The 26,098-nt window shown below is 32.6% G+C and overlaps 1 protein-coding gene across 1 annotated transcript in view; it reads right to left on the reverse strand.

Annotated features, from left to right (window-relative positions):
* Positions 1–435: 435 nt before the first annotated feature.
* Positions 436–26,098, reverse strand: part of LOC126879891 (bromodomain adjacent to zinc finger domain protein 2B) — an 82,272-nt gene continuing 56,609 nt past the window's right edge. Inside the window, exons 18-25 of the mRNA XM_050643233.1 lie at positions 24,722–25,101; positions 20,323–20,617; positions 17,555–17,733; positions 11,134–11,338; positions 10,907–11,028; positions 9,295–9,567; positions 8,098–8,421; positions 436–1,024 (exon numbers count right to left, since the gene is read on the reverse strand). Of these exons, the coding sequence (XP_050499190.1) occupies positions 871–1,024; positions 8,098–8,421; positions 9,295–9,567; positions 10,907–11,028; positions 11,134–11,338; positions 17,555–17,733; positions 20,323–20,617; positions 24,722–25,101 (1,932 nt within the window). The 3' untranslated portion in view covers positions 436–870. The remainder of the gene's footprint in view (positions 1,025–8,097; positions 8,422–9,294; positions 9,568–10,906; positions 11,029–11,133; positions 11,339–17,554; positions 17,734–20,322; positions 20,618–24,721; positions 25,102–26,098) is intronic.

A 26,098-nucleotide genomic window follows, 5' to 3' on the forward strand; every position in this document is an offset into this window, starting at 1 on the left:
TTATACCATTTTTTTCTGATCACTTTACAATAATAAATGTCATCAGGGGGACTCGATGGATACAATACTACAGATTAGTTACTCTTTTCAAACATTTTCTTGAAGAAGAAAGATGTGGAAATTGGTCCCTGTTCTATTTTCCGTTTTACGATAAAAAGTAATAGAAACAAAGTTGTACATAATTTAATTTGCTACAAGTAATGTTATAAAATTTTCTCTTGGGTTCCTAGTTTTCGAGATATATCGCGAAAAGTCTTTGCGCCTTTTTTAAAAATAGAGACCGGGGAACAAGGGAGAACAATCCCACAAAGTTGAACCTAAGCTTAGACCCCCCTAATACACCAAAAAATAAAATTGCATCCTCTGAATCACGCCTAAAAATGGACTAAATAATAAGGAATAAACCTTTCAAGGGATCAAGTATCAAACTATTCATTTTACAACCAATGCACAATATTTATCATTTATTAAACTTATGAACACAATTTGCTTTTCCGCATAATATTTTTTACATGTGAATTTAAAAAGTTTTTTGTGAAAAAAAGCAATTTCAGAGCTTTACAGTAACCCTACATGCATCCTAGCCCTCTATGACAAAAATAAAGTAAAAAATAATACTTTCAGATACTTTGTATCATAATACATGATCAATAATCAATTATACAAAAATATAACTAAAAAAATTACATACAAAAATTATAAATAATTTTAAGTCCGATCGACTACGCAACTTACAATCGCAAAAAAGCCTCTAGCACTTTTATTATCGGTTGAATATCACACACAGAAAACACCTGAATTTTTCTTATCAAAAATATGGCAAATGTTTTTATTTATTAACAATTACTGCCTCTTGGCGTGAAGCAATCCTCAACTGTTCAAGGTTAGTTCGTTCCATCTGGCTTCGAAGAACTGTCTCATGGCGTGGCCTGCTTTGCCCACTGGGCTGTCATCCTCGTTGAACGTTTCACAATTGTTGAAGATTTGCCTCACGTCGACACAGAAATCTTCTCTTGATTTGTACCTAGAACAATGGTGACTTTAAACATTTTCACCAAATAATTCCTATATGAAAATAAATTATACATCCTAATAATTATGGTAATTATGGTATTTCCTACATCAAATCAAATCAATATGAAATCAAATTTATTCAAAAATATGTGTGTACAACATTTTACATTTAGATCCTATATTATTATTAGTGTCGACTGACTCAGCACCATGCCTAGGCAAGAGTTGCCTGTTTTGCACTGTACTATGTCAATCGAAACTGTATCAATTGTACATAAAAGTAGTATTAAGGTTGGAACTAAGAAGTAACATACCTAACTATCGAAGAGATAATGCAACAGAACAAGACGGACGGTAAACCTCTCTAGCTGCTGAATACTTTATTAATTATTATAATACCAATATACACCCAAATTTTACTCTGATTATGCTGTCGTTCATACATTAAGGTGATACAGTAGCGATCAACAGGTAGCCAAAACGCGTTCCAAGATTGCGGCTGTAATTTTGAATATTTTTTCGAGATATTTGGCACACGTATTCGTAATATAATAAAGAATGGCGGTACAGAGCCCAATTTGAAAAATATATTAATATGTGGAAATTACTCTGTAATTAAATACAATATTAAAAAAACGAGCCTGTACTGCCATTAAGAAGAACAAAAAAATACACTTTCTTCAAATGAAATTTTTTATCCGATGCCTAGATTTTGTGTCATTTTGGAACTACTAATGAAATAAAAAATTTTAGTAGTTCCAAAATGACACAAAATCTAGGTGTCATTTTGGAACTACTAATGAAATAAAAAATTTTAGTAGTTCCAAAATGACACAAAATCTAGGCATTGGATAAAAAAGTTTATTTGAAGAAAGTGTATTTTTTTGTTCTTCTTAATGGCGGTACAGGCTCGTTTTTTAAATATTTTATTTAATTACAGAGTAATTTCCACATATTAACATATTTTTCAAATTGGGCTCTGTACCGCCATTCTTTATTATATTATAAATACGTGTGCCAAATATCTCGAAAAAATTAAAATTACAGCCGCAATCTTGGAACGCTTTTTCGCTACCTGTTGATCGCTACTGTTTCCTCTTAAGACATTACGTCCAAAAATAATTTTAAGTGGGTTTTTAGATAGGTTTTTATGTATTTTTTAAATTTAAATAATTTAGGTTCTTGTTTGATATGTATAGGAATTATGTTATAAAATTTAGGTCCAAAGAACATTAGGGATCTTTGTGTTACTGATTTTTTGAACTGCTGAATACTACTATCCATATTTGTTACTGATCGAGTTAATCGGTTGTTTTGAAATTTAAATCTGTTTGAGTTTATATAAACATTTAAAACACAGTTGTAGATGTAGAGGGATTTAACACTAAATATCTCGGATTCATCATATAATTTTTTTGTTGGATGCAGTTTTCTTTATTTAAAAATTATTTTTAATAGAGTATTTTGAACTGTTTCTAAAATGTTAAGAGTTTTGTTAAACGCGCCACCCCATGCTACAATACAATATCATAAGACTGATTCTGCAAGCGAGTTATAAACCATGATTAATTTTTTCCTGGGTAGAATATCTCTTAAGATATAAAATTTATGCATTAGAGCCCTTATTCGTTTACTGACATGAGTGATATGGTCTGACCAACGTAAATGTTGATCTATGAAGACACCTAAATACTTTATAGAGAAAACTTTTTCTATTGAAGAACAGTCACAATTTTGTCCTTGACATTTTGCGTTATGCAATTTTATACGAAAATTTGTAGGTTGGTCAACAATTGTTGGGCTAAAGGCGATATATTTTGTTTTATTAATATTTAATGTCAGTTTGTTAAATTTTAGCCATAAGTTTAGCTGTTTTAGGTTCATTTCAGAGCTGGTTTTAACCTCCTCCCATGTTTTTCCCACAAATAATATTGCTGTGTCATCGGCATAACAAACAATGTGGCCGTTGAAACTATTAATTCTTGTGATATTGTTCAGATAAATATTAAATAAAAGTGGTCCTAATACTGTTCCTTGTGGTACTCCGAATTTTATTATAGTTTCAGAACTCAATTCTGGGCCAATTTTTACTCGTTGCGCTCTTTCCGACAAATAATCTGCTATTAGATTTAGTGCAATTCCCCTAACCCCATAATTACTTAGTTTATCTAAGAGAATTTTATGAGAGACCGTGTCAAACGCCTTAGCTAAATCAAGGAAAACCACTAAGCATTTCAATGATTCATCCACAGCTCCTATCACTTTCTCCAGTAGGTCAACTACAGCCCTTTCTGTACTTGATTTTTTTACAAATCCAAAAATCATTTTATCATTTTGGAGAAAGAGCGTACTAATTCTACTATTAAAAAAAAAAAGGAGATATAAACAGCCAGAAAACTACAGAGGTATTAACTTGTTAAATATGTACTACTCTAAAACTTATAACTAAAATTTTATAAGAACTAATTAATCAGAGGATAAGTTAAGCAGATGAACAACAGGGTTTTCGTACTGAAAGATCATGTACAGATGCAATATTATTCATAAAACTGATTAAAGAGAAATCATTAAGTATAATAGACCAGCATTTCTGCGTCTGTTTGAATTGAAAAAGCATTTGACAGAGTAAGACTCAAAGATGTAACCCATCTTCTCTATAATAGAGAAGTTCCCCTAAATATCACAAAAACTCTTGAAAGCATCTATCCAAACAACAAAATGTAAGTCAGAATAGATGGACAACTTACATAAACTATAAACATAGGCATCCGAATAAGACTCATTGAGCTCTATGCTCTTCATATTAATCCTGGATGAAATCATCAACAGTATCAACAAATGAAGAGGATACAGAATTGGAAACAAAAAAGTAAACATACTCTTTTACGCAGACAATGCAAGACTGATAGCCCAAGATGAAAATAGTCTGCAATGACTAGTCCACAGATTTAACATAAGAGTAACATAATTTAATATGACAATCTCATACCCGAAAACTAAACAATAGTAATCAATAAATAACCAATCAGATTTAAAGTAGAAATTGATGGCATCAATACTGAACAAGTAATGGAAATACAATTCTGGGAATTTCACTGTCCCTATGGACACCAGGGAGGAGAACAGGACAAAGAAGTGAGAGATAAAGTACAAAAACCAAAGGTTTAAGAACACTATATAGCGAAACTGACTTATTAACACTGGGATGAAATCAATTGATATACCACACTACAATATTAATAGCTTGGAAAATCAAAGCACACAATATTTATACAAAAGAAGATTGGATCAAGCTCTTCCTGTAAAATACGAACAAGAAACAACGGCATATCTTTACAGAAAAATAGTAGATGGAATACACAAAGCGGCACAAGGATCTTTAGGTATCACAAGGAAAAAGCCAGAAGTTAGAAATTATTGGTGGAATGATCAGCTGAAAGAAATGAAAAAACATAAACAAGAATTATACCATAAATGGCTAAATGACAGAGAAAACGAGAATAAAAAAGTGAATATCGGTAAGCACGTGACAAATTCAAAACCGAAGTCATAAACGCCAAAAATCAAAAATGGGAAGACAAATGTCAGGAGTTGGACACATACATCGGAGGGAGAAAATCTAGAGAAGCCTGGAGATTCATAAAGAAAGTAAGAACCAACAAAATAGAAGAAACTGTGATAAACCCTATAACAACAACGAAATGGGAAGAACATTACAAATCACTATTGGGAGAAAACAGACCAGAATACAGGACCACATCACACAATATAGTCGAGGTCACAGGACAGCCAATTCATATAAACGAAGAACAGACCAAAAAAGCAATATCCTTATTAAAAAACGGCGGCGCCCCAGGGATGGAAGGAATACTTGCAGAACTACTTAAAAATGGTACTGACAAATTAGCTAAAATAATAACAACATTAATGAACAGATTTTTAAATGGAGAACCGGTACCACAGACATGGAAAGAAGGATGGATAACATCTATACATAAGAAAGGTAGTAAACAAGATCCAAATAACTACAGAAGTATTACCGTAACTAGTACACTAAGTCGATTGTACGGAAGAATTCTAAAAGATCTAATATGTGAAGAGTACCATCCATACGAATCAGAGGAACAAAGCGGCTTTAGGGCAGGTAGATCCACAATAGACAACATTTTCTCTATAACTCAAGTAATAGAAAAAAGGTTGTCAAGAGGCCAAGAGTTGCATTTACTCATGCTAGATCTAACGAAGGCATATGACACGGTCCCCATTAATAGACTATGGGAAGTACTAGATAAGACCAGCATAAATGTATCTATTATACAGGCACTCAAAGAACTATATAGAAACTCGACATCCAAAATTAAAAGAGGAAATAAAATATCAAAAGGTTTCCTGGCCACCAAAGGTCTAAGGCAAGGATGCTGTATACCGCCAGTATTATTCAATATATTATACTGATGAAGCCCTTAGACAATGGAAGAAGAATTGCAATGGAATGGGAATACCGATAGGAGATGTGATACTCTACAAGCTGCACTATGCAGATGACCAAATTGTAATTGCAAAGGACAACGAAGATCTTGAATATACGGCAAGAAAACTAATAGACGAATACAGAAAATGGGGCCTGGAGGTGAATACAAAAAAAAAACACAATATCTATGCGTAGGACGGGAAGAAACGGAGAACCTGAACCTGGAACAGGAGACAATTACAAGCTGCAATGAATACATATATCTGGGAATAAAACTAACTAATACAGGACGAAACGAAGAAAATATTAAGGAAAGGATAGTAAAGGGAAAACAGGTGATAGGAGCCTCGGTACTGTGGCAAAAAAATATAAGAACAAAAATTAAAAAACGAATTTACAACACAATATTAAAACCAGTGTTAACCTATGGAGCTGAAGTCTGGCAATTAACCAACAAGTACAAATATAAATTACTAGCCACAGAGATGGATTTTTGGAGAAGGTCAGCAAGAAGATCTAGACTAGAATACATAAGAAACGACGACATTAGACAACAAATGGAAATATAAAGAATAATCATAGATGACATCGAAAGACAACAGCTAGTTTGGTACGGACACGTAAGACGGATGGACGAAAACGAGGAAGACCAGCAACTATATGGACAAAGGGCATCTCCAAAGCGATGTCTGAAAGAAATCTAAGAGAGGAAGACTGCCACAATAGAAAGGAGTGGCGATTAGGAACGGAAACGTGTAGAACGCTATAAAACCGATATAATATATCTATGAAATCAAGAATTTATAAAGCCAGTATAAGACCAATAATGACATACGCATCAGAAACCAGACCCGACACAGCCACAATACAAAGACTACTGGAAATGGCAGAGATGAGAGTACTGAGAAGACTTACAAGAAATACGCCTGAGAGATCGAAAGAAGGGTGACGACATTAGAAGACAATGTAACGAACAGTGTATAAACAAATGGACACTAAATAGACAAAAAGAATGGAATATCCACATAAGAAGAATGGGGAGACACGTGTAGTCAAAATAGCAAGAGATAAATCACCAATCTGCAGAAGTATCGGACTAAGACTGGGTTTATGTAGACCTCAAGAAATCCTGGTCAATATTTCAGTTAGACATATCGATTTCAATTAGACACATGGCTACCAAATATAGAATTAAGATACCTTTCCAAGTGGAGCTAACCACAGGGGAAGTGTGACATGATCGCAGAAAACATCAAAAGTCTGGTGGACATAACGGGTACATAGATGGACCAAAAACGAAGGGTGGTTCGAGAGCAGTAGTATACAGTAGTCATAGAAATAACCACAGTTCAGTCCCACTGGGCATTCCAGCGAAATATCTACGCAATCATGTATTGTGCAAGGATAATAAATATGAAAGCTTTTTCAAAAAAGTGGATCAATATATGGAATAATAAAATCGGTGTAGGAATGTTGCGAATAACTGTTAGTAAGACAACCTAGCGGATCACAACAATGTAAAACTTGTTTGTGTTCCAGATCATCAAGGAATTGACGGCAATGAAGAAACCGATGGACTTGGACTTGCCAGAAGAGAATCTTAAACAAGATAATTCCAGAACCAGTTTTAGGTGTCGAATCTAAGGGTAAGAACAGAACAAGTGGGTCGCGGTGGAGGTGATGTCGATATCCATGTAAAACAAACACATTGTAGTGAATGGAAGAGAACAGAGCAGTTAAGTCGTGGTGGAGGTTTAGCGCGATGCCATCCAGGAGGTTTACATCGATGCTTTTGAAGATAAAATGAGTTTGTTTTACATGGATGTCTACTGCGCGGCCTACAAGGATGCTTCCCTGTGATTGGTCCGTTCAAAGCCAAGTTGTCATTACCTGTGCTATCTGAGTTGATGATTAACTATTTAGTGGGAAATAAGCCACAATTAATTTGAAAAAATAATTTTATTAACGTTTCGAAGCCCAAATCGGGTTTCGTTGTCAAAATACAAAATAATATTGAATTTAAAAATACAGAATAGTATTTTGTATTTTGACAACGAAACCCGATTTGGGCTTCGAAATGTTAATAAAAATATTTTTTCAATTTAATTGTGGCTTATTTCCCACTAAATAGTTAATCATAAAAATGCCACAAGGAAATAGCTTCAGAACAACATCTGAGTTGATACTTTTATATAATCCCTTTTTTGTATTCAGTTTATTTTTGAATTTCTAAAGTAATTACATTCAGTAAATTTTTTAAATATGAAGGAGGATCTGATTATTTACAGCTGACATATCATTACTATCATCACTTGACTGATACAACATCGCAAAAGCACAGTCCTTTTGTTATTCAAATTTCATTAAACTACTTCACTTGATAGTGGTTGTAGCTCGACTGACAGCGCAGGTGACCTTCTTGCTATGTAGTATCGACATCGACCGCGACTTAACTAGTAGCATCCACCGCGACCTCCACCTCCACCTCGACCTACTTGTTCTGTTCTTACCCTAAGAGTTTCATAACTCAGACTGTCATAAAAAAGCTGCCGAACTATACAAAAGGATCAGAAAACACAAAATTAAAATTGATGAAAAAAACGAATACTCACTGTTGGTCTTGCAATCTCTTCTTGATAGTTGACAAATCCATCGGAATCTTGATAATCTTCTTGTACGTAGGAAATTGTTTAGTGTTAACAGGCAGTAAAAACGGCCAAGCATCGTCGTGGCATTCCAGATCTTCCAGTAACGTTTTACACGGTGCGAATTCTTTTGCTAGTTTCTTGTTCCTATCTTTTTTGTTGTGATTTGGAGTGGATGGAGACTCTAAAGAGACGTTCAGTACGTTTGTCGACGACGTGTCACTTTGAGAACTATTTAATACTGATATATCTTCAGTTGTCATTGTCATGGAACTGTGGGATGGAGTAGGGCTAAAAAATAATCGAAATTGGATAAGTGAACTATGTTAACAAAGGGAATGGTAATATTTACACAATGTTTGTGTAAACTACAATTGTACAGAAATATTTGAAACAGCGAAGGCACTCAGGTAGCAAATCAAGGAGAGGGACTTCAGTTAAACTTCTTCTTCTTAATAACAATAACATTTTTTGGAAAAATTTTTAAAAGATAAATTTTGAAAAAATTTTGGTGCATAAATTTTATTGCTATCAACTTGTTAGAGGGCTTATTTGATAGATATTTCTAAGAACTTTGACAAATGGTTAATAAGTTTATGTTATAAAATGCATCATCTTCCCGGTATTTAAGCTTGAATACTTAGATTTGGGTACTCGACGAAAGAAATGTACATTCAATTACCTATAACTCACTTTTAGTTAACATTGAAAGGTTTTTCTACTAAGGAGTTTATTTGACTTTTTATTAGCCTCAATTTTGATAATAATAAGTTTTTTTGTAAAAACTTATAGTTTTATACACCAAAAATTTAAATTCTTTGATCTTTAATAACTCAAAAAGTTTTGATTTATTTTAATAACTTTATATAACAAATTTTGCTTATAATTTGTCCTATCGAATTGTGGGGTTATTTTTAATAAAATTATTTTCACCCCCGAGGAGGGGTGGCATCCACCCCCAGGGTAAAAGCGCAAGTTGGCACCATGTCACCTTTGTTCCTTGAGATATCATCTAACCACTCACCAATTTTCATGCAAATCGATGGAGGTTCAACAAAATCGGAGGTAATAGCTCATATCCACCTTCAGTGACTGCACTAACTGTCCAGGGCGGAAAATTCCAACAAAAAAAGAGTATTTTTTATTTAAATACATATTAGTTACCTGGCTGGTGTCTGAACTGGTTCTGGTACTTCTTGCTCTTTCGGTTTAGGAGGCTTTTTGACTGGTTTCTTTTGAGGCTTCTTCGAAATGCAATTTAAACAGTAATATTTACCCCGAGGAATCTTGGGTAGGTTGGGCTGAATGCAATCGGTGTGATACGCTCGAGGACACAATTCGCACAACACTAGCTTTGAACCAGTCATCGAGATTTTCTTGCTACAAACGAGACAGTTACGATCTCCAGTAGCTTTATTTAAACATTCGGTGCAGTACCTGTAAAAAAGCAATTCAAATATAAACTGTAAGTAAAATATATTAATACAAATATAGGAGACCAAAACACGAGATTCAATTTTAAAACAGCAGCATACCAGAATAGTAAAATAAATAATAATTTACTTATCAGAATATTCTATGAATCTGATACTTTTGCTCAGGCAAAAAACAAGAGCACTTGCCAAACTCACTAAGGCAAGTTGCTGCAGATTTTAACGTAAGCCAAATGTGCATATGGAAAATGAAACAAAGATGGGATTATTCTCACTCTATAGTACGGTTGGGTGGTTCAAGAGGACAGAAGACCTCCACAGACCAACAAAATAAGGTGTTTAGATAGTGTTACGAATCTGACTTGACTTTTCTACGGTCTTCTAGACACTAATGTTTAATTTTAGTTGACTTTATTTATTCTTTAATAACTTACTTCTAAACAAATGAAAGACATTGAATTTATATCAGTTATTTTACAAAATACGATATCTAATTTATTTATTACACCAAATTTAGTAATTTATTTACATAATTACAATTACAAAAAAATATAGCGCGCCCGATACATCAAAATACACCGACGTATTCAAATTCACAACTCACTTACTAATTCCAAAAACCCCTATTTATGCATTATTACAATGTTCCAGAATAAGAAAGATTATTACGGAAAAATTCATCTTATTCTAGAATAACAATCGAAGGGTTATTTACATAAATCGTCGGCTTAGGGACACACAAACCTAACTACATTTCAGGTAAGGGCGAACTTCCTATGATAATATCATAGGAAGCCGACGAAATATCAAATAAGCATTTTCTAGAAAGAAATATCGAGGTTAATATACCTGTTAAAAAGGCCCCCCTTTTAAATGCATTCGTAAATCAAATTCGGTAAACAAGACCCTTTTTGTTAAATTATAATAAATAGGCATGGAGCTGAAAACAGCCGGGTGACAAAATCACGTCACAATAGATTATTTGAGAGAAGCTCCTTCTGCCACAGATTGAAAAACTAGCAAAGAGACAGCGTTTCCGGGCAGCATTTGCACTGCACATAGAAGGATTAAAGCAATTGTGCAACTGCAAGGAAACCTTTTTTGACACAAGAGAAGACGAGTCGCATTTTATAATGAATTCATAAACCATGAAGACAACCTTTGGTATAACGTTGCTTTTTCCGGTGAAATAGTGTCTCAATCATTTAGAGCGTGGTCGAATAAGAGCATAGGCCGAGCAATCATAGGTGTGAAGAATGGTATAATCATCATTTAAGAAATAGTGGAGGATTCTCGGTATAGGAATGAATAAGTGTTAAAGCAAATAAAAAAATGTCTCTTACCAATCTCCTTCTGGGATAGTATCCATCTTAGGTTTGAAGCAGTAAGTGTGATAACCTTTATCGCAGCCATCACAGAGTAACAGTTTATCTTCGTTATCACCACTCTGGCAAAATTGACAATTCTAAAAGAAAACAAAAATATGTTGGTTAGAGCAGACACAAGTAAGCATTTTTATGTTAGATCTAACTTTTAAATCTTTCAGTTTAGAATTGAAATCTATACTCACAGCTTTCATGATACTTTTATCCCACGCTATGCAAGCTTCTAATGAATAGAGACACATTGATAATTGAGCCGTCGTCAAACTGCGATGCACAGCGTCTCTCCATGTAGCCAATCCTTTAGGTATTTCGTCAGAATTTAGTTGAGTGGTTAAAGTGGTGGAAGAGGAGGATTCTTGGCTAAGCGTCGCTAAATGGGGATCACCAGTACTAAAAGCATAAAGAAATTAACACTAAAAATATATATTCGTACTATAATACACTGATCAAAACGACAATGGAGCCACTACTTAATTTAATGTAAATCGTTCATTGCATTATAGGGCTGGATCCCGCGTACCAAAAAAAAGTTGATTAATAGCCAGCTGAAAATTTGTTAATAGCTTAACGGTGTCTAGTCGGACAAACTTTGATGTATGGGAACACTGGAACAGGGGAAGTTTTAGTTGCGGAACGTGTTTATGATTGTTGTTTCTAAGGTTGTTTTTAAGTTTATTCAATAGCAAACTTTATATAATAAGGGAAAGTTATAGGATAAGTTATCCAACTTAAGTTGGAAACATATGGGAAACTTTTTTGTTATTCATTTTACGAAAAAAAGTTATTCTTTATAAAAAGTTCTGCATGCTCTAAAACCTAAGATTCAATCATCAGATATCAAATTTTGTCAATATTATACGAGGTATGTAAAAAAATATGAACTTCGTTCAAGAGTAAAGTACCTTTATTTCTCTCAATATCGAAAATTCTTATTAGGAAAAGTTGTTTGGAAATAAAAACTAAGATCAAATATGCAATTACATGCTTCTAATTGGAAAAAAATATTTTCCAAATTTTTCTCAAATTTATTGATACTAACTTCGTTTTTATTTCTTACACATACGATAACTCTTTTATTATTACTTGTACGAAAAAAAGTATTCTTTATAAAAAGCTCTGTATGTCCTAAGACCGAAGATGCAACCATCAGATATCACATTTTATTAATTTTATACGAGGTATGTCAAAAAATATGAATTTCACTCAAGAGTAAAGTACCTTTATTTTAGACAATATTGAAAACGGTGATTAAAAAAGTTGTTTAGAATTAAAAACTATGTTTCAATATGCAATTACATCCTTCTAATTGAAATATTGTGAAATATAAAGGTACTATAATCTTAAGCGAATTTCATATTTTTTGACACACCTCGTATAAAATTAATAAAAGTTGATATATCATGGTTGTGTCTTAGATTTTAGACCATGCAAAGCTTTTTATGAAGAATCACTTTTTTTCGTAAAATGAATAATAAACGAGTTATCATATTTGTAATAATTAAAAACGATGATGGTGGGTATCCATAAATTTGAGAAATTTTTTTTTCAATTAGAAGCATGTAATTGCATATATGATCTTAGTTTTTAATTCCAAACAACTTTTTATCATAAGAATTTTCGATATTGAGAGAAATAAAGGTACTTTACCCTTGACCGAAATTCATATTTTTTTATATGCCTCGTATAATATTGACAAAATTTAATATCTGATGATTTATTCTTAGGTTTTGGGGCATGCAGAACTTTTTATAAAGAATAACTTTTTTTCGTAAAATGAATATTAAAAAAGTTTCCCATATGTTTCCAACTTAAGTAGACACGCTGTATATGAAAAAATGTTTGTCCGACAAATATGACAAATCAAATGGAAGTTCTGTCCGACAAAATACACGGAACGTTTTCGTAGTCTGACGTTCGAAACCTGTAACCTGTTCCACAATTAAAACTTCCCATGTTCCAGTGTTCCCTTACATTAAAGTTTGTCCGACTAGACACCCTTAAGGGGCTATCCTAGTGTAAAAGTACGAAATTCATATACTTTTTTTCTAAAAAAAAGTACGGTACCAATTGTTTTGAAAATTTGTATGAGCATTTATTATAAAAAGTAGTATATGTAAAACAACTTCCATAAAAAAATATTGAAAATTAAACGATTTATGCGCCATCTACTGGCACCGTGAAAATAAAAACATAGCTCCACTGCTGTAGTGATTGGGACTAATAGAGATCCTGAAACATAAAAGTTCAAAGTGATTACTGAAATATAAGTTATTCCCTAAACCAGCAACTAGGATTTTAAATAATTGATGGATTCGACCGTTACTTGATGGAAGTTCATTTTATCTAACAATAAAAAACTGAAAACGTTTGTTTTCTATACTTCCACAAAATTTATTATATCTAAGTGACTACAGCTGTTTCGGCGGAGTGCCTTTCTCAAGTAATATAGTTTACAATGTGTTTGCCTTTTTAATCTTCAACTGAAGAGGTTGAGGAGTGGGGAGCTGTTTGTCTCGAGTTGGTCATTCAGAATTATATCTGTATTTTTCAGTTTATTAATTTCCATAGATTCTAAAAAAGATAGCTTAAGGCCTTTATTTTGAATATGTAGAATTTTAAACTCTTCATTGAAAGAATGATTATGATCTAGAAGGTGAAGTGCGTATGTAGAAGTGTCTGTTTTTCTATTGTTGAATGCCCTTTTGTGTTCTGCTATCCGTTTGTCAAAAGTTCTGCCAGTTTGACCGATGTACGTTTTCGGACAGTCACCACAAGTTAGTTTGTACACACCACTCTGTAGTTGCTTTCTCTTTCGGCTTTTATTGTTCTTAATATATTTGCTTAAGTTGTTGTTAGTTCTGAAAGCTGGTGTTATTCCTTTCTTTTTTATGTATCTGGCTATTGTTGTTGTTATCTTGCCAGTATATGTGAGAGAGCAGAAGGTACTGGGTTCTTTCTGTGGTGGTGGATACACTAATTTCAGGGCTTTCTTATGGAGTTTTTGGTTTAAAATTTTGTTAACTGTTTGTTCGTTATAGCCGTTGTTTACTGTTATTTGTTTAATGATGTTTAGTTCTATTTCGAAGTTATTTTTTGTCATGGGAACTTCTGTCAGTCTATGTATCATGCTATGGTAGGCTGCTAATTTGTGTTGTGTAGGATGGGATGATGAATTGTGTATAGTTGTGTCAGTATGGGTAGGTTTATGATATATGGAGAACTCATGTTTGTTGTGTAGTCTGGAAATCGTTACATCTAGAAAGTTTATAGAGTTATTCTGTTCTGTTTCTACTGTAAACTCAATATTATTATGAAGTGAATTAATATATGATAGAAATTGGTCAAGTTGTCTGTTGGTGGAGATACGTGGATGATATACTAGTATGCTTTACAGGAACTAACAGACAACTTGACCAATTTCTATCATATATTAATTCACTTCATAATAATATTGAGTTTACAGTAGAAACAGAACAGAATAACTCTATAAACTTTCTAGATGTAACGATTTCCAGACTACACAACAAACATGAGTTCTCCATATATCATAAACCTACCCATACTGACACAACTATACACAATTCATCATCCCATCCTACACAACACAAATTAGCAGCCTACCATAGCATGATACATAGACTGACAGAAATTCCCATGACAAAAAATAACTTCGAAATAGAACTAAACATCATTAAACAAATAGCAGTAAACAACGGCTATAACGAACAAACAGTTAACAAAATTTTAAACCAAAAACTCCATAAGAAAGCCCTGAAATTAGTGTATCCACCACCACAGAAAGAACCCAGTACCTTCTGCTCTCTCACATATACTGGCAAGATAACAACAACAATAGCCAGATACATAAAAAAGAAAGGAATAACACCAGCTTTCAGAACTAACAACAACTTAAGCAAATATATTAAGAACAATAAAAGCCGAAAGAGAAAGCAACTACAGAGTGGTGTGTACAAACTAACTTGTGGTGACTGTCCGAAAACGTACATCGGTCAAACTGGCAGAACTTTTGACAAACGGATAGCAGAACACAAAAGGGCATTCAACAATAGAAAAACAGACACTTCTACATACGCACTTCACCTTCTAGATCATAATCATTCTTTCAATGAAGAGTTTAAAATTCTACATATTCAAAATAAAGGCCTTAAGCTATCGTTTTTAGAATCTATGGAAATTAATAAACTGAAAAATACAGATATAATTCTGAATGACCAACTCGAGACAAACAGCTCCCCACTCCTCAACCTCTTCAGTTGAAGATTAAAAAGGCAAACACATTGTAAACTATATTACTTGAGAAAGGCACTCCGCCGAAACAGCTGTAGTCACTTAGATATAATAAATTTTGTGGAAGTATAGAAAACAAACGTTTTCAGTTTTTTATTGTTAGAACTAGGATTTTTGAAAAATTAAAAAATTTTAAAAATGATGAAGTGTTGAAATTTTTTTTTAAAATTAGCTAAAACATTTTCAGTTTCAAAAACCACCAAATTGACATTTTTTATCCGATCAAAAAACCCCTAGTTGATGGTATAGAAAATAACTTATATTTCAATAATAAGTTTGAAATTTTATGTTTCAGGATCTCTATTAGTCCCAATCACTGCAGCAGTGGATGTTTTTATTTTCACGGTGCCAGTAGATGGCGCATAAATCGTTTAATTTTCAATATTTTGTTATGAAAAGCGTTTTACATGTACTTATTTTTACAATAAATGCTCATGCAAAATTTCAAAACAATTGGTGCAGTACTTTTTATTTTAGAAATTCCCAAAAAAGTATGAATTTCGCACTTTTACACTAGGATAGCCCCTTAAGCTATTAACAAATTTTCAGCTTGATATGAATAAACTTTTTTTGGTACGCAGGATCCAGGCCTATTAGGTAGTATCTTAAATATGTACGTCCACTCAGTATTCATATACATAGTTTCTATAAATGAAAGAAAAAATCAAGTTTGTATTCAAAATCAAAACTTAATAACATTTTGGAATCACATTTATTCCGTTATTGAATTTCTATCGATATTTATGTTAAAGTTGTTAAGAATTAATGATGGATTTTGATGTGCTTGGAAGGCCCCGAAGGCGCAGAGAGTATCTCACAGAGATTCAAATTGCTAGGACAAAACTTTAATTCAAGAAGGTTATTCAAGACGCCGTACAGCAGAAATAGGTACATTAAATATGTACTTTCAAGAAATTTTAATACACAAAGTTAATATACAGAGTGAGTTTTATGTATGGAAACACTCAATTATCTCGAAAACAACTTGCACGATTTTTATAGATTTTGGTAGGTAGCGGTTTTCTAATGCGGTCGATATTATAGTTCTAATACCATTGTTGTCAAATCTTCCGTTTTTCTGGAAATCTAATGAACTTTCTTATTTTAAATGGAACACCCTGTATATTTTTTGCGTTTTGAAGTCCATAAGAAATACTGATTATTTTTCATGTTATATTCCCTATACTTAAATGCCCTAATTTCGGAGTTATTGCTACATCTATAAAAAAAGTAATAATAAACAAATTATAAAAATCAATTTTATCGGCCCGGGTAGACATTATTTTAGGTTCTTTGGATCATTGGGAACAAAAAAGGTCTTTTCTATTTTTTCTGTAAAGTTAATCGTTTTCGAGTACTAAACAATTTAAAACTGAAAAAAAATCGAATAATGAAGTTTTTCAAGGTTCAAAAACACAAGTAAAAAATATAATTTTTGAAATTACAAAGTACCTAAATTCAAGTACAACTTTTCTTCTAATAGCTTGCCATAAGATTTTTTGGCTCATTTTATTCTAGAACATTGCTTTTTAATTTTTAATGAAGTGCATATTATGAGAGGACCGGCGATCGCATTAACAACTAAAAATCTATGTTTTAAAATGAAACAATCTCAAATTACTTATCGTTAGCTGATAAAATAAGACTTGAGCTTGAATTTGGTTACTTCGCAGTTTCAAAAATAATATTGTTAATTTGTGTTCTTGAACCTTGAAAATCGTCATTATTCGATTTTTTTCAGTTTTAAATTGTTTATAAGTCGAAAACGATTAATTTTAGAGAGAAATTAAAAAAGATCTTTTTTGTTCCCAGTGATCCAAACAACCTAAAATAGTGTTTACCCGGGCAAAAAAAAATTGATTTTTATAATTTGTTTAAATTTGTTTTTAAAAAAAAGTAGCGGTAACTCCGAAATTATGGCATTTAGGTATGAATATAACATGAACAATAATCAGTATTTCTTAAAGACTTCAAAACACAAAAAATATGCAGGGTATTCCATTTGAAATAAGAAAGTTCATTAGATTTCCAGAAAAACGGAAAATATGACAACAATGTAATTAGCACTATGATTTCGGCCGCATTAGAAAACCCCTACCTACCAAAATCCATAAAAATTGTGCAAGCCGTTTTCGAGATAATTGAGTGTTTCCATATATAAAACTCACTCTGTATAATAATAAGAATGGAATCACCTTGTAGTAATACCCCAAAAACTTGTCAAACTCACATGATCATAATTACTCAATCAACAATACTATCTTATTTAATAGTTCTATGTTAAAAATAAAACGTTACCTGACTCCTAAAGGTGGCTTTAAATATCTTCTCTCAATATTCATCTCCAAAGATGCCAGTCTGTTCTTTGCAAGAACGATAAATTCATCGTGTGATGGGTCATTCAAATCTCGACACGGCAGCTTCCAACCCTTCGTCTGCATGCTAGCGTTAGCTACTTTATCTTCCAATGTTTCAATCTGTAAAATATGTACGTGTAACGATTTCTAAACACAACAAAAATATGGAATATTCTTTATTCTCATTTTATCTCAGACAATCTTGTCTAAAACACATTTAACGTAAACGTATACATTTACAAACTAGATTCAGTATGTAGATAAAATTTTTAATAATTCTTTGTGGTTTATTAAGTTTTATTTGATGTAAACCTCCTCTTTATAGATTTCACTCAAGCTTACGATTCTGTGATAAGAACGCGTCTGTACCAGGTCATAAGAGTACTTGGAATTCCGGAAAAGATGATTAAAATAGTAAAAATGAAAGGCAAAGTTTTCAACCTAATAAAAACATTGATAATATTGAAAAATATTAAAAATATTACTAAAATTCCACAAGCAAAAACTTCCTGTAGTTGGCTGTATACCATTAATATCCCGGACAACGTATCTCTATTACATAACATCCCCGAGAAGAACTTTTTGAGATTGGACCTATACGAGGACCTTGAAATAGTCAAAGAGAAACAGAGAAGTCGGAATTGTGTTAATCGCCAATATGTCTTTCAGTCGTGACTTTCAACCCTTACATCAACTGTTTTCATAAATTACATTATAATTCTGTTTCTCATATTATCTTTGCTTCCCCTAATTATTCTCATCTACAGTAATACTGTTCCCATTTCTTTATTTCTTCCTTATCTACATTTACACTTTCAGACATTCCACTCAATTTTCGATAATCATCTGATTCTTTCTTCAAAAATTTTCTCCCAAATAATTCATTTTAACGATTTTTACAACATCTATTTGTCACAACTTTTGCACAACTATATCTAGTCAATATCTCTCCCATTCTCTTTACATCATCCTTGTCAACCTGGTCTTCGTTTATTGTCCAATCATTTATTCCATTTTCTCAACTCATTCATCCAACAATACATACAATAATTTAATCAAATTTCTCACATCAAGTTATTCTATCAGCCCACCTTCTCTACTCACATCATCAGGTTTGTTTGGTTGTTGGGTCTCTTGAGTTCCTAGTCTCTCAATAATTATTATCATTAATTGTCATAATTGTGATATCAAAAAATTTTTCATCAATAACTTCATTTACCTATCCACCGTTCTTTTGTTCTGGTTCACCTTTTAATTTTATTAAATAAACACAATTTTAAAAAAGATTTACTTCCCCATTTACTCAATAATTTTTCTCAACACTTAACTTCATCTGACCTCACTTTAGACTTAGCTTAGATACTTTTATCCAATTTTATTAACTTTTCTTTGCCCTAGATGTTATTTTACATAAAAGGACAGAATAAAGAAATTTGGACTAAGCTTTAAAACAACCTTTTCAGTCATTTAAATTGTTGTTGATGAATCCATCTATATCCTATTAACTATAAACAAAATTTTTTTTGCTCTACAACATTCCTCAGCATTTGATATCACAACCCCTATTCACTTGTCTCATCTTCATGCAGCCCCTTTTTTTATCAACCATCATTTGTGTTGGTTCACAAATATTAATTATCTAATTTTAACACAAACCACAAAACACGTCTACTGTATTTTGGTTTGCCTATCTTTACTTCATCAATTTATATACACCTCATTGATGATTATGGAATTTCAAATTCGCCCATTATTTTATAAATCTTAGATAATTTATTTTCACTAAGTTCTTGTAATTTTATAATTCCAACACACTGATGTTAGCTGTTATCATTGCTTGTACCATAAATAATTTTAATTTTAGTAGCTGCGTAACCAACATTTCATAAAACTTCAATCATTGACAATTGTCGTCCTGACATCAGACATATTCACTGTTAATTTGTTATGTATAGGAACACTGGAATGGGGGAAGTTTTAATTGTGGAACAGGTTAAAAATTTTTAACGTCAGACTACGTAAACGTTCCATGTATTTTGTCGGACAGAACTTCTAATTGATTTGTTACCATTTCATTAAACTCTCATGCAAAAATCAGACTGGTGTTTATCACCAACTGGGCATTTTAATGCGAAGAACATGTCAAATGACAGGAATCATGTTGGTTAGAAATAGCAGTTTGATTTTGGTATGAGAGTTTAATGAAAGGGTAACAAATCAATTGCATGTTCGGTCCGACAAAATACATGGGACGTTTTCGTAATCTGGCGTTCCAAATTTTTAAACTGTTCCACAATTAAAACTTCCCCTGGTCCAGTGTTCCCGTACATCAAACTTTGTCCGACTATACACCGTTAAAGAAATTAACCAGATAGTCAGAACAAAGAGACTTAGATGGTTAGGTCATCTTGTGAGAATGACAAAGAACACGCTGCTAAGAGGGGAAGGAAAGAATAGAAGAGGACGATCACGGAAAAAGTGGCTAGAAGCGTGTAAGGAAGGCCTGGAAACAATCGGGATAGCAAATTGGAGAACTGCGGCCACGGACAGAAGAAAATAAAAAAAAAAGTGGGAAAAAGTGTACTTTTTTTCAGTAACTCCATTATAAATAAAAAGTTTTAAAAACTTAAGCATTGCTCGATGGAATTGGAGGCGAATGGAATAAATATACTTAAAATATCCATGAATATTAAAATCTATAAAAACTACCTGCTCCAATAAAAACATGTCGATCCTTTGTTCCATTTCAATACTGTAAGCGTTAAAATGTTCTGGTTCAGGAGCACTCTCTTCGATATATTTGATTCCATCTACAGGTTCCTCGTTCAAAGCAGTCAAATCCCTACTTCCCTCTTCTATAACTAGTCTTCCTTTCTTATCGTACATTGCCTGCATAATATTTATGAAATTCCTCTTCAATTCTCTCTCGCGTATTCCCCTTATTTGTAGATTGTCTAAAATTTCTCTGAGTTGTGTTGCATCGAATATACGCCACCATCCATACCTGCAACATAATTTTAATATATGACTAAAATGATATCAATTCTTCAAGAATTTATAAAATAATTACACTTTTATAAAAAAGAACTTTTTTATAATAAAACGTTTTTATTATTTATAGGAGAGAATATAAAATAATTTGACCATATAAAGTGCTTAAAATTCCAAAAATTACACTATAATAAAAAAGGACTTTTTATAATAACACGGTTTTGTTATATACAGGACCCAATATGTTTCGAAAGAATAAAATATGAATTTTTAGTAGGTGTATTAACTGTTAAAATTATAATTCCAAAAATTACACTAGTATAAAATAGCTATTTGTATAACAAGGGAGGAAAGTGCTTCTTTTCCTCCCGAGAATGAAGTTTACTGCCCGACGCGTAGCAGAGGGCAGTAATCATTGAAGGGAGGAAAAGGCACTTTACTCCAATGTTATACATATGGTTTTTCCACCTTCCTCAAATAACAAGTCATTTTATCATTTTTACTTAATTTATTTATGTAACTAACCAACAAAATTGATTAGAACTAAAACTAACAAGTAGGTACAATATAACTGTCAACTGTCAAATATAAGTCAAATTATTAATGTAAACATTGTTAAATCAGAATAACAATTTACTGTTTTTTTACCATTCTGCAAAATACAGAGTGTTTTTAAATAAACGTTAAAATGTATAGATACTTACGTAATAGAAAATAGATATTGTACAGGGCGTCAATAAGTTATATTTCATGAATGAAATACCATGACGTCACTTTTACTTTTCCTCCCTAGGGAGGAAAAGTACAACTTTGCTCCCTACAATCAGGTCCGGAAAAGTATACTTTCGGTAGAGGTAGGTGGAAAAAGTATTTCTTATAATACCACGATTGTTTAAAATGGTATATATAATAATTAACTTATAAAATATGAATTTTAAGTATATCAACTTTTAATTAATTATTAAAAAAAAATTAAAAAAAGATACGCAACAGCCGTGTTCAAACTAGGGAACTCTCGATCTGCAGTTTAATGCCACTGACCCACCATCAATTTGTAGATATCGATTAATTACCGTACTTAAAAATCATTGCATTAGTCACATTTTTAAAATAGTTTGAAAAAAAATCGATTTATCTATACAGGGTGATTGATTAGTGGGGTAAAGCTCCGTAGATCCGTTATAGCAATAGATAGCAATAAAAGAACTAAAAATTGTAACCAACTTTGATTACAGATTGATAATCAGTAATCGTAAATTGTCAGTTTTAGACAATTCAGTCATGGCTTGCCTAAAATTTGGACAGATTTAGACCCGTAATTAATAATTTGCTCTGAAAAATGAAAATATTTCGAAAACTAATAAATTTAGACATAGGGAATGTTATATAAAAATTAAAGTACGGTAATGGTACTTTTCGATAGTGATATAAAATACGGGGTGTTTCATTTAAAATTACTGAGAAAATAATGTACTTGCGTTTTGACTCACCCTGTATTCAATATAAAAAAATTAGCAATATCGATTATTTATGAAAATTTTGACAATAAAAAAATATGGCATTAATAAACCATTGCCGTTGTGCTTATTTTTATTTATACAGGGAGTTAAACTTGTTACGATTGTCATATAATATTGGTTATAACTTTGCAAATACCCTGTATAACACACTAAACCTTTATATTTTTGTAATGGAGAAGTTAAGAACATTTTCGTAGATTTCTAGCAAGCATATGATTCGATAAAAAGAAGCAGACTAGCAATGTTAGAAATGGGAATACCAAGAAAATTAGTGGAGCTAACTCAAATGTACGTAACAGACTATATGCTAGGATTGATGATGTAGAAGACCTAACGATTTTAAGGGTCACAAGATGGAGGAAGTTGCCAGGAATCGACAGGAGTGGCCACTTCTTTGCGAGCAGCCCAAGATCCACAACGGATTGTCGAGCCACTTATGATGATGAAAGATAGGAAACAGAACATCGATGCCATTTAGTATAACATCACGGCTTAGACAAGGAGACCCCTTTTCACCATTGCTATTCAATCTGGCCTTAGAATACGCAACAAGTAAAATATCGTCTGAGCTGACAGGCGGATTTGCGAATCGAGGATCAAAACTATTGTTGGCCTTTGCTAATGGTCTAGATTCTAGATGCAGTCGATCATTCTACAAGAGACGTGAGAGAGCATTTTTCACAACTCAAGGAGGAAACAAGTAGTATGAGAGAGAAGACGTAATATATGCTAGTAACGAAAAATCCAAGACCAAGAGTGAGGCAGAACATAACTATTAATGACCACAACTTCGAAGTAATAAAAGGGTTTAAATTTGTAGGCGCGGTAATTACAGATGACAACCACATGAAAAAAAATCTCAGCAAGGATCACTGCGGGAAATAGAGCATTATAATCCTTATCATCATTATTAAGATCTAAGGTGCCTAAGAGACAATATAAGTTAAGACTGTACATGTCAATTATTCGCCCAGTTGTTACATAGGAAGTAAAACATGGACTTTCCACCAGCGGGAAATAAATAAGCTGCTGGAAGTTGAAAGGAAGATTCTCAGAATGATTTTTGGCCCTCAAAGAGATGAATTGACAGGAGAGTGGAGGAGCTGCAATGCTGATTTGGTAACTTTGTATGGTATTGAAAACATCATCAGACCTATAAAAGCTAACCGGATAAAATGGGCAGGTCATGTGGTAAGATCAGAGGAAGACGTAGTGTTAAATACATTATTTTGAAGAGACTAGACGGTAGAAGATCAGTAAGTTGTCCCACAAAAAAGATAGAAGGATGATGTTGAAGTAGATTTATCTAGGATTGTATTACATCATTGGGAAATGAAAGCTCAAGATCGTAGAAGATGAAGATGGATAAATGCGGCAAAGACTCATCCTGAGATGTAAAGCCAGTCAAGAAGAAGAACTAGAAGAAGAAGAAGAAGAAGGAGAAGACTAAATGATTATTACTGACTAACTTTAAAAATATCCCAAGAAAAAATTCCTGTAACTGCTGTATACCATAAATCACAAAAAATAAAAACCTTATCTTGTAAAAGGTATATTTAAAATCCCGAAAAAGTTCAAAAGACCATTATCAGTGTTATCACAGGTTTACATACTTTAAGCCACCAAAATATACGGGTAAAAACCCTTGAGTTGTTTTTAAACAGTTAAGGTTACATTATATTATCCGATTACAACTCAAGGGTTTTTACCCGTATATTTGGTGGCTTAAAGCATGTAAACCTGTGATAACACTGATGATGGAATATTGATTCCGAAAACGTTTTGTTGTGATATAGCCCCTTTTAGGGATTTTAGATATACCTTTTACAAGAGAAGGTTTTTATTTTTTGACTAACTTTAAATGTAGAATATGACCGAGCCTACAAAATATCACTAGAATGCATCTATTAATTACTAAATGGTTTATACAAGCAGCTGTTCATCAGTAAGTCAATTTTTTAGATAAAAAATAACATTGTGATATTTCATTATTGTTTCGTTATAATGTTTTGTTTCATAATAACGTTTTGTTAAAATTCCAATACTACTTTTATAATAGATTTTCCAATTTGAAATTTCAAAGTTTAATCAAAATTATCACGAAAATTTTTTGCTCAATTAGAAATCCAATGAAATCAATTAATTTGTGGTCATCTGATTGAATACAACCAATAAAACCAACATTATACTGAAAACAGATCCCATGGGCTGTTTTCACTCAATCATGTAGCTATGGATACCTACATTTCGTTTCATTTCGATTTTGACATTTCAAATATTCAATATTTCAAAATGTCACGATTTGGTTGTAATACTGATGAGAATATTAATGAAATAATCTAATCAAATATACCAAAGAATACTGTTTACAGTAAAAAAATTTCTATCCGAATAACCCTCGAACATTGATAAATGCTCAAAAATTTTTTAACAACTTTCTCAAGCTTGTTGCTTACAGGCAACAGACCTCCGCCTACGGCGTCGGTCTGTTTCCAAGCAACAAGCTTTCGAAATCTGTTATAAAATTTTTTCGAACAATTATCAATGTCCTTGGGTTATTACTACTGAAAACAACATAATTTTGTTTAATAACTTACCTCATTTTAGTTGGAATGCTCTTTTTCTGAGTACACTTAATAGTTCCGTGCTTCCGGATATACTCCAATTGAAAACTTTCTTCAGGCGTCAACTGAAGAGGCGTCGGACTATCACAGTTTGTGTAAGCAGAAGCGTCAGAATTTGGCGGGGGAAAAACTGGAATTTTAAGCTCCATGATGTCCTTCGTGCAAGCTCCGATTCCGTTTTCCCATCTAGCGCCCGAACTGAGATTGATCTCATCACAAGACGTCGTGTCAGAACTTAATATGCTGAACCATTTGTGTTCATGTTCTTCGTCGTTTTCGTGATTCGATTCTACCGAGTATTCGTGTTTTATATCTGCTTTTAGTTCGTTCAGGATTTCATTTTTTAATTCTTCCTAAAAATAATTAAGTCTTTATTTCATCAATTCATTTGTATTAATATCAATAATATTTAATAATTCAGGGTGCTCAAGATAGGAGGCAATGGAATTATTTCCGAGAGACCTATGTCCAGCAGTGGACTCAAAACGGTTGATGATGAGTATCAATAAGTAATTAGAAACATTCATAAAGGATTTTTAAGCAAGTTCCGTTAGATGGATCACATATAGAAAAAGCCACTTGATGAAAAAGAAGAAGTATCAAAGTTCGAATATTCGTGATATCGAAAAATCCCGAAATATCCAGTGAAGTCTGGAACGTCGGAAAATATATATTGTAACCATTGTAAAAAGTTGCCGTTTCAATAAATTGGTTTAAAATAAGCGTAAGATTGGTGATAGCGGTGGGATAAAGAAGATATTAAGTATAGTTTGTTTAGCAGAAAATGGTTGACTTCAATTAGTGCGGTCGTAAATATTATTAACTTTATCTGACTTGGCCCATTGTTAAGACCGGTCCGGAACGATAAGCGAACGAGGTAGACAGAGTTGGTCTTTTGACAATTAACACTGCCTAGACGGTACTCCTATAATAAAGCAAAGGATCCACAAAATTTTTACCTGCAATATGTAAATGAAACATATTTAAATTGCACTCTTTCCTAATCAAGAAGCGACTACAGTAGTAGAAGAAATTCGCACAATTTGGGAAAAATTGTGCGAAAATGTGAAAAGTTAATATAAGAATGTTGTATGCGTGAAAATCGTATCGAAGCAATTAACCTAGTCATCATTTACAACCCAAATGAAGATACCGACGACACTAATTATGAGTGATACTGTTGTTATTTTATCAGTTAATAATAATTTGTAATTTTCTTTATTTCTGCACTAATATTTGTATATCTATCTAAATGAATGTTAAATAAATTATCAATTAACTTCTTGTTTTTGCTTGTCTTCGACAGTGTTTCAACTATTGGGAGACTTTGGTATTAACCAAATTCCAATG

The sequence above is a fragment of the Diabrotica virgifera genome, chromosome 2, assembly GCF_917563875.1.
Source record: "Diabrotica virgifera virgifera chromosome 2, PGI_DIABVI_V3a".
Classification (NCBI taxonomy): Eukaryota; Metazoa; Arthropoda; class Insecta; order Coleoptera; family Chrysomelidae; genus Diabrotica; species Diabrotica virgifera.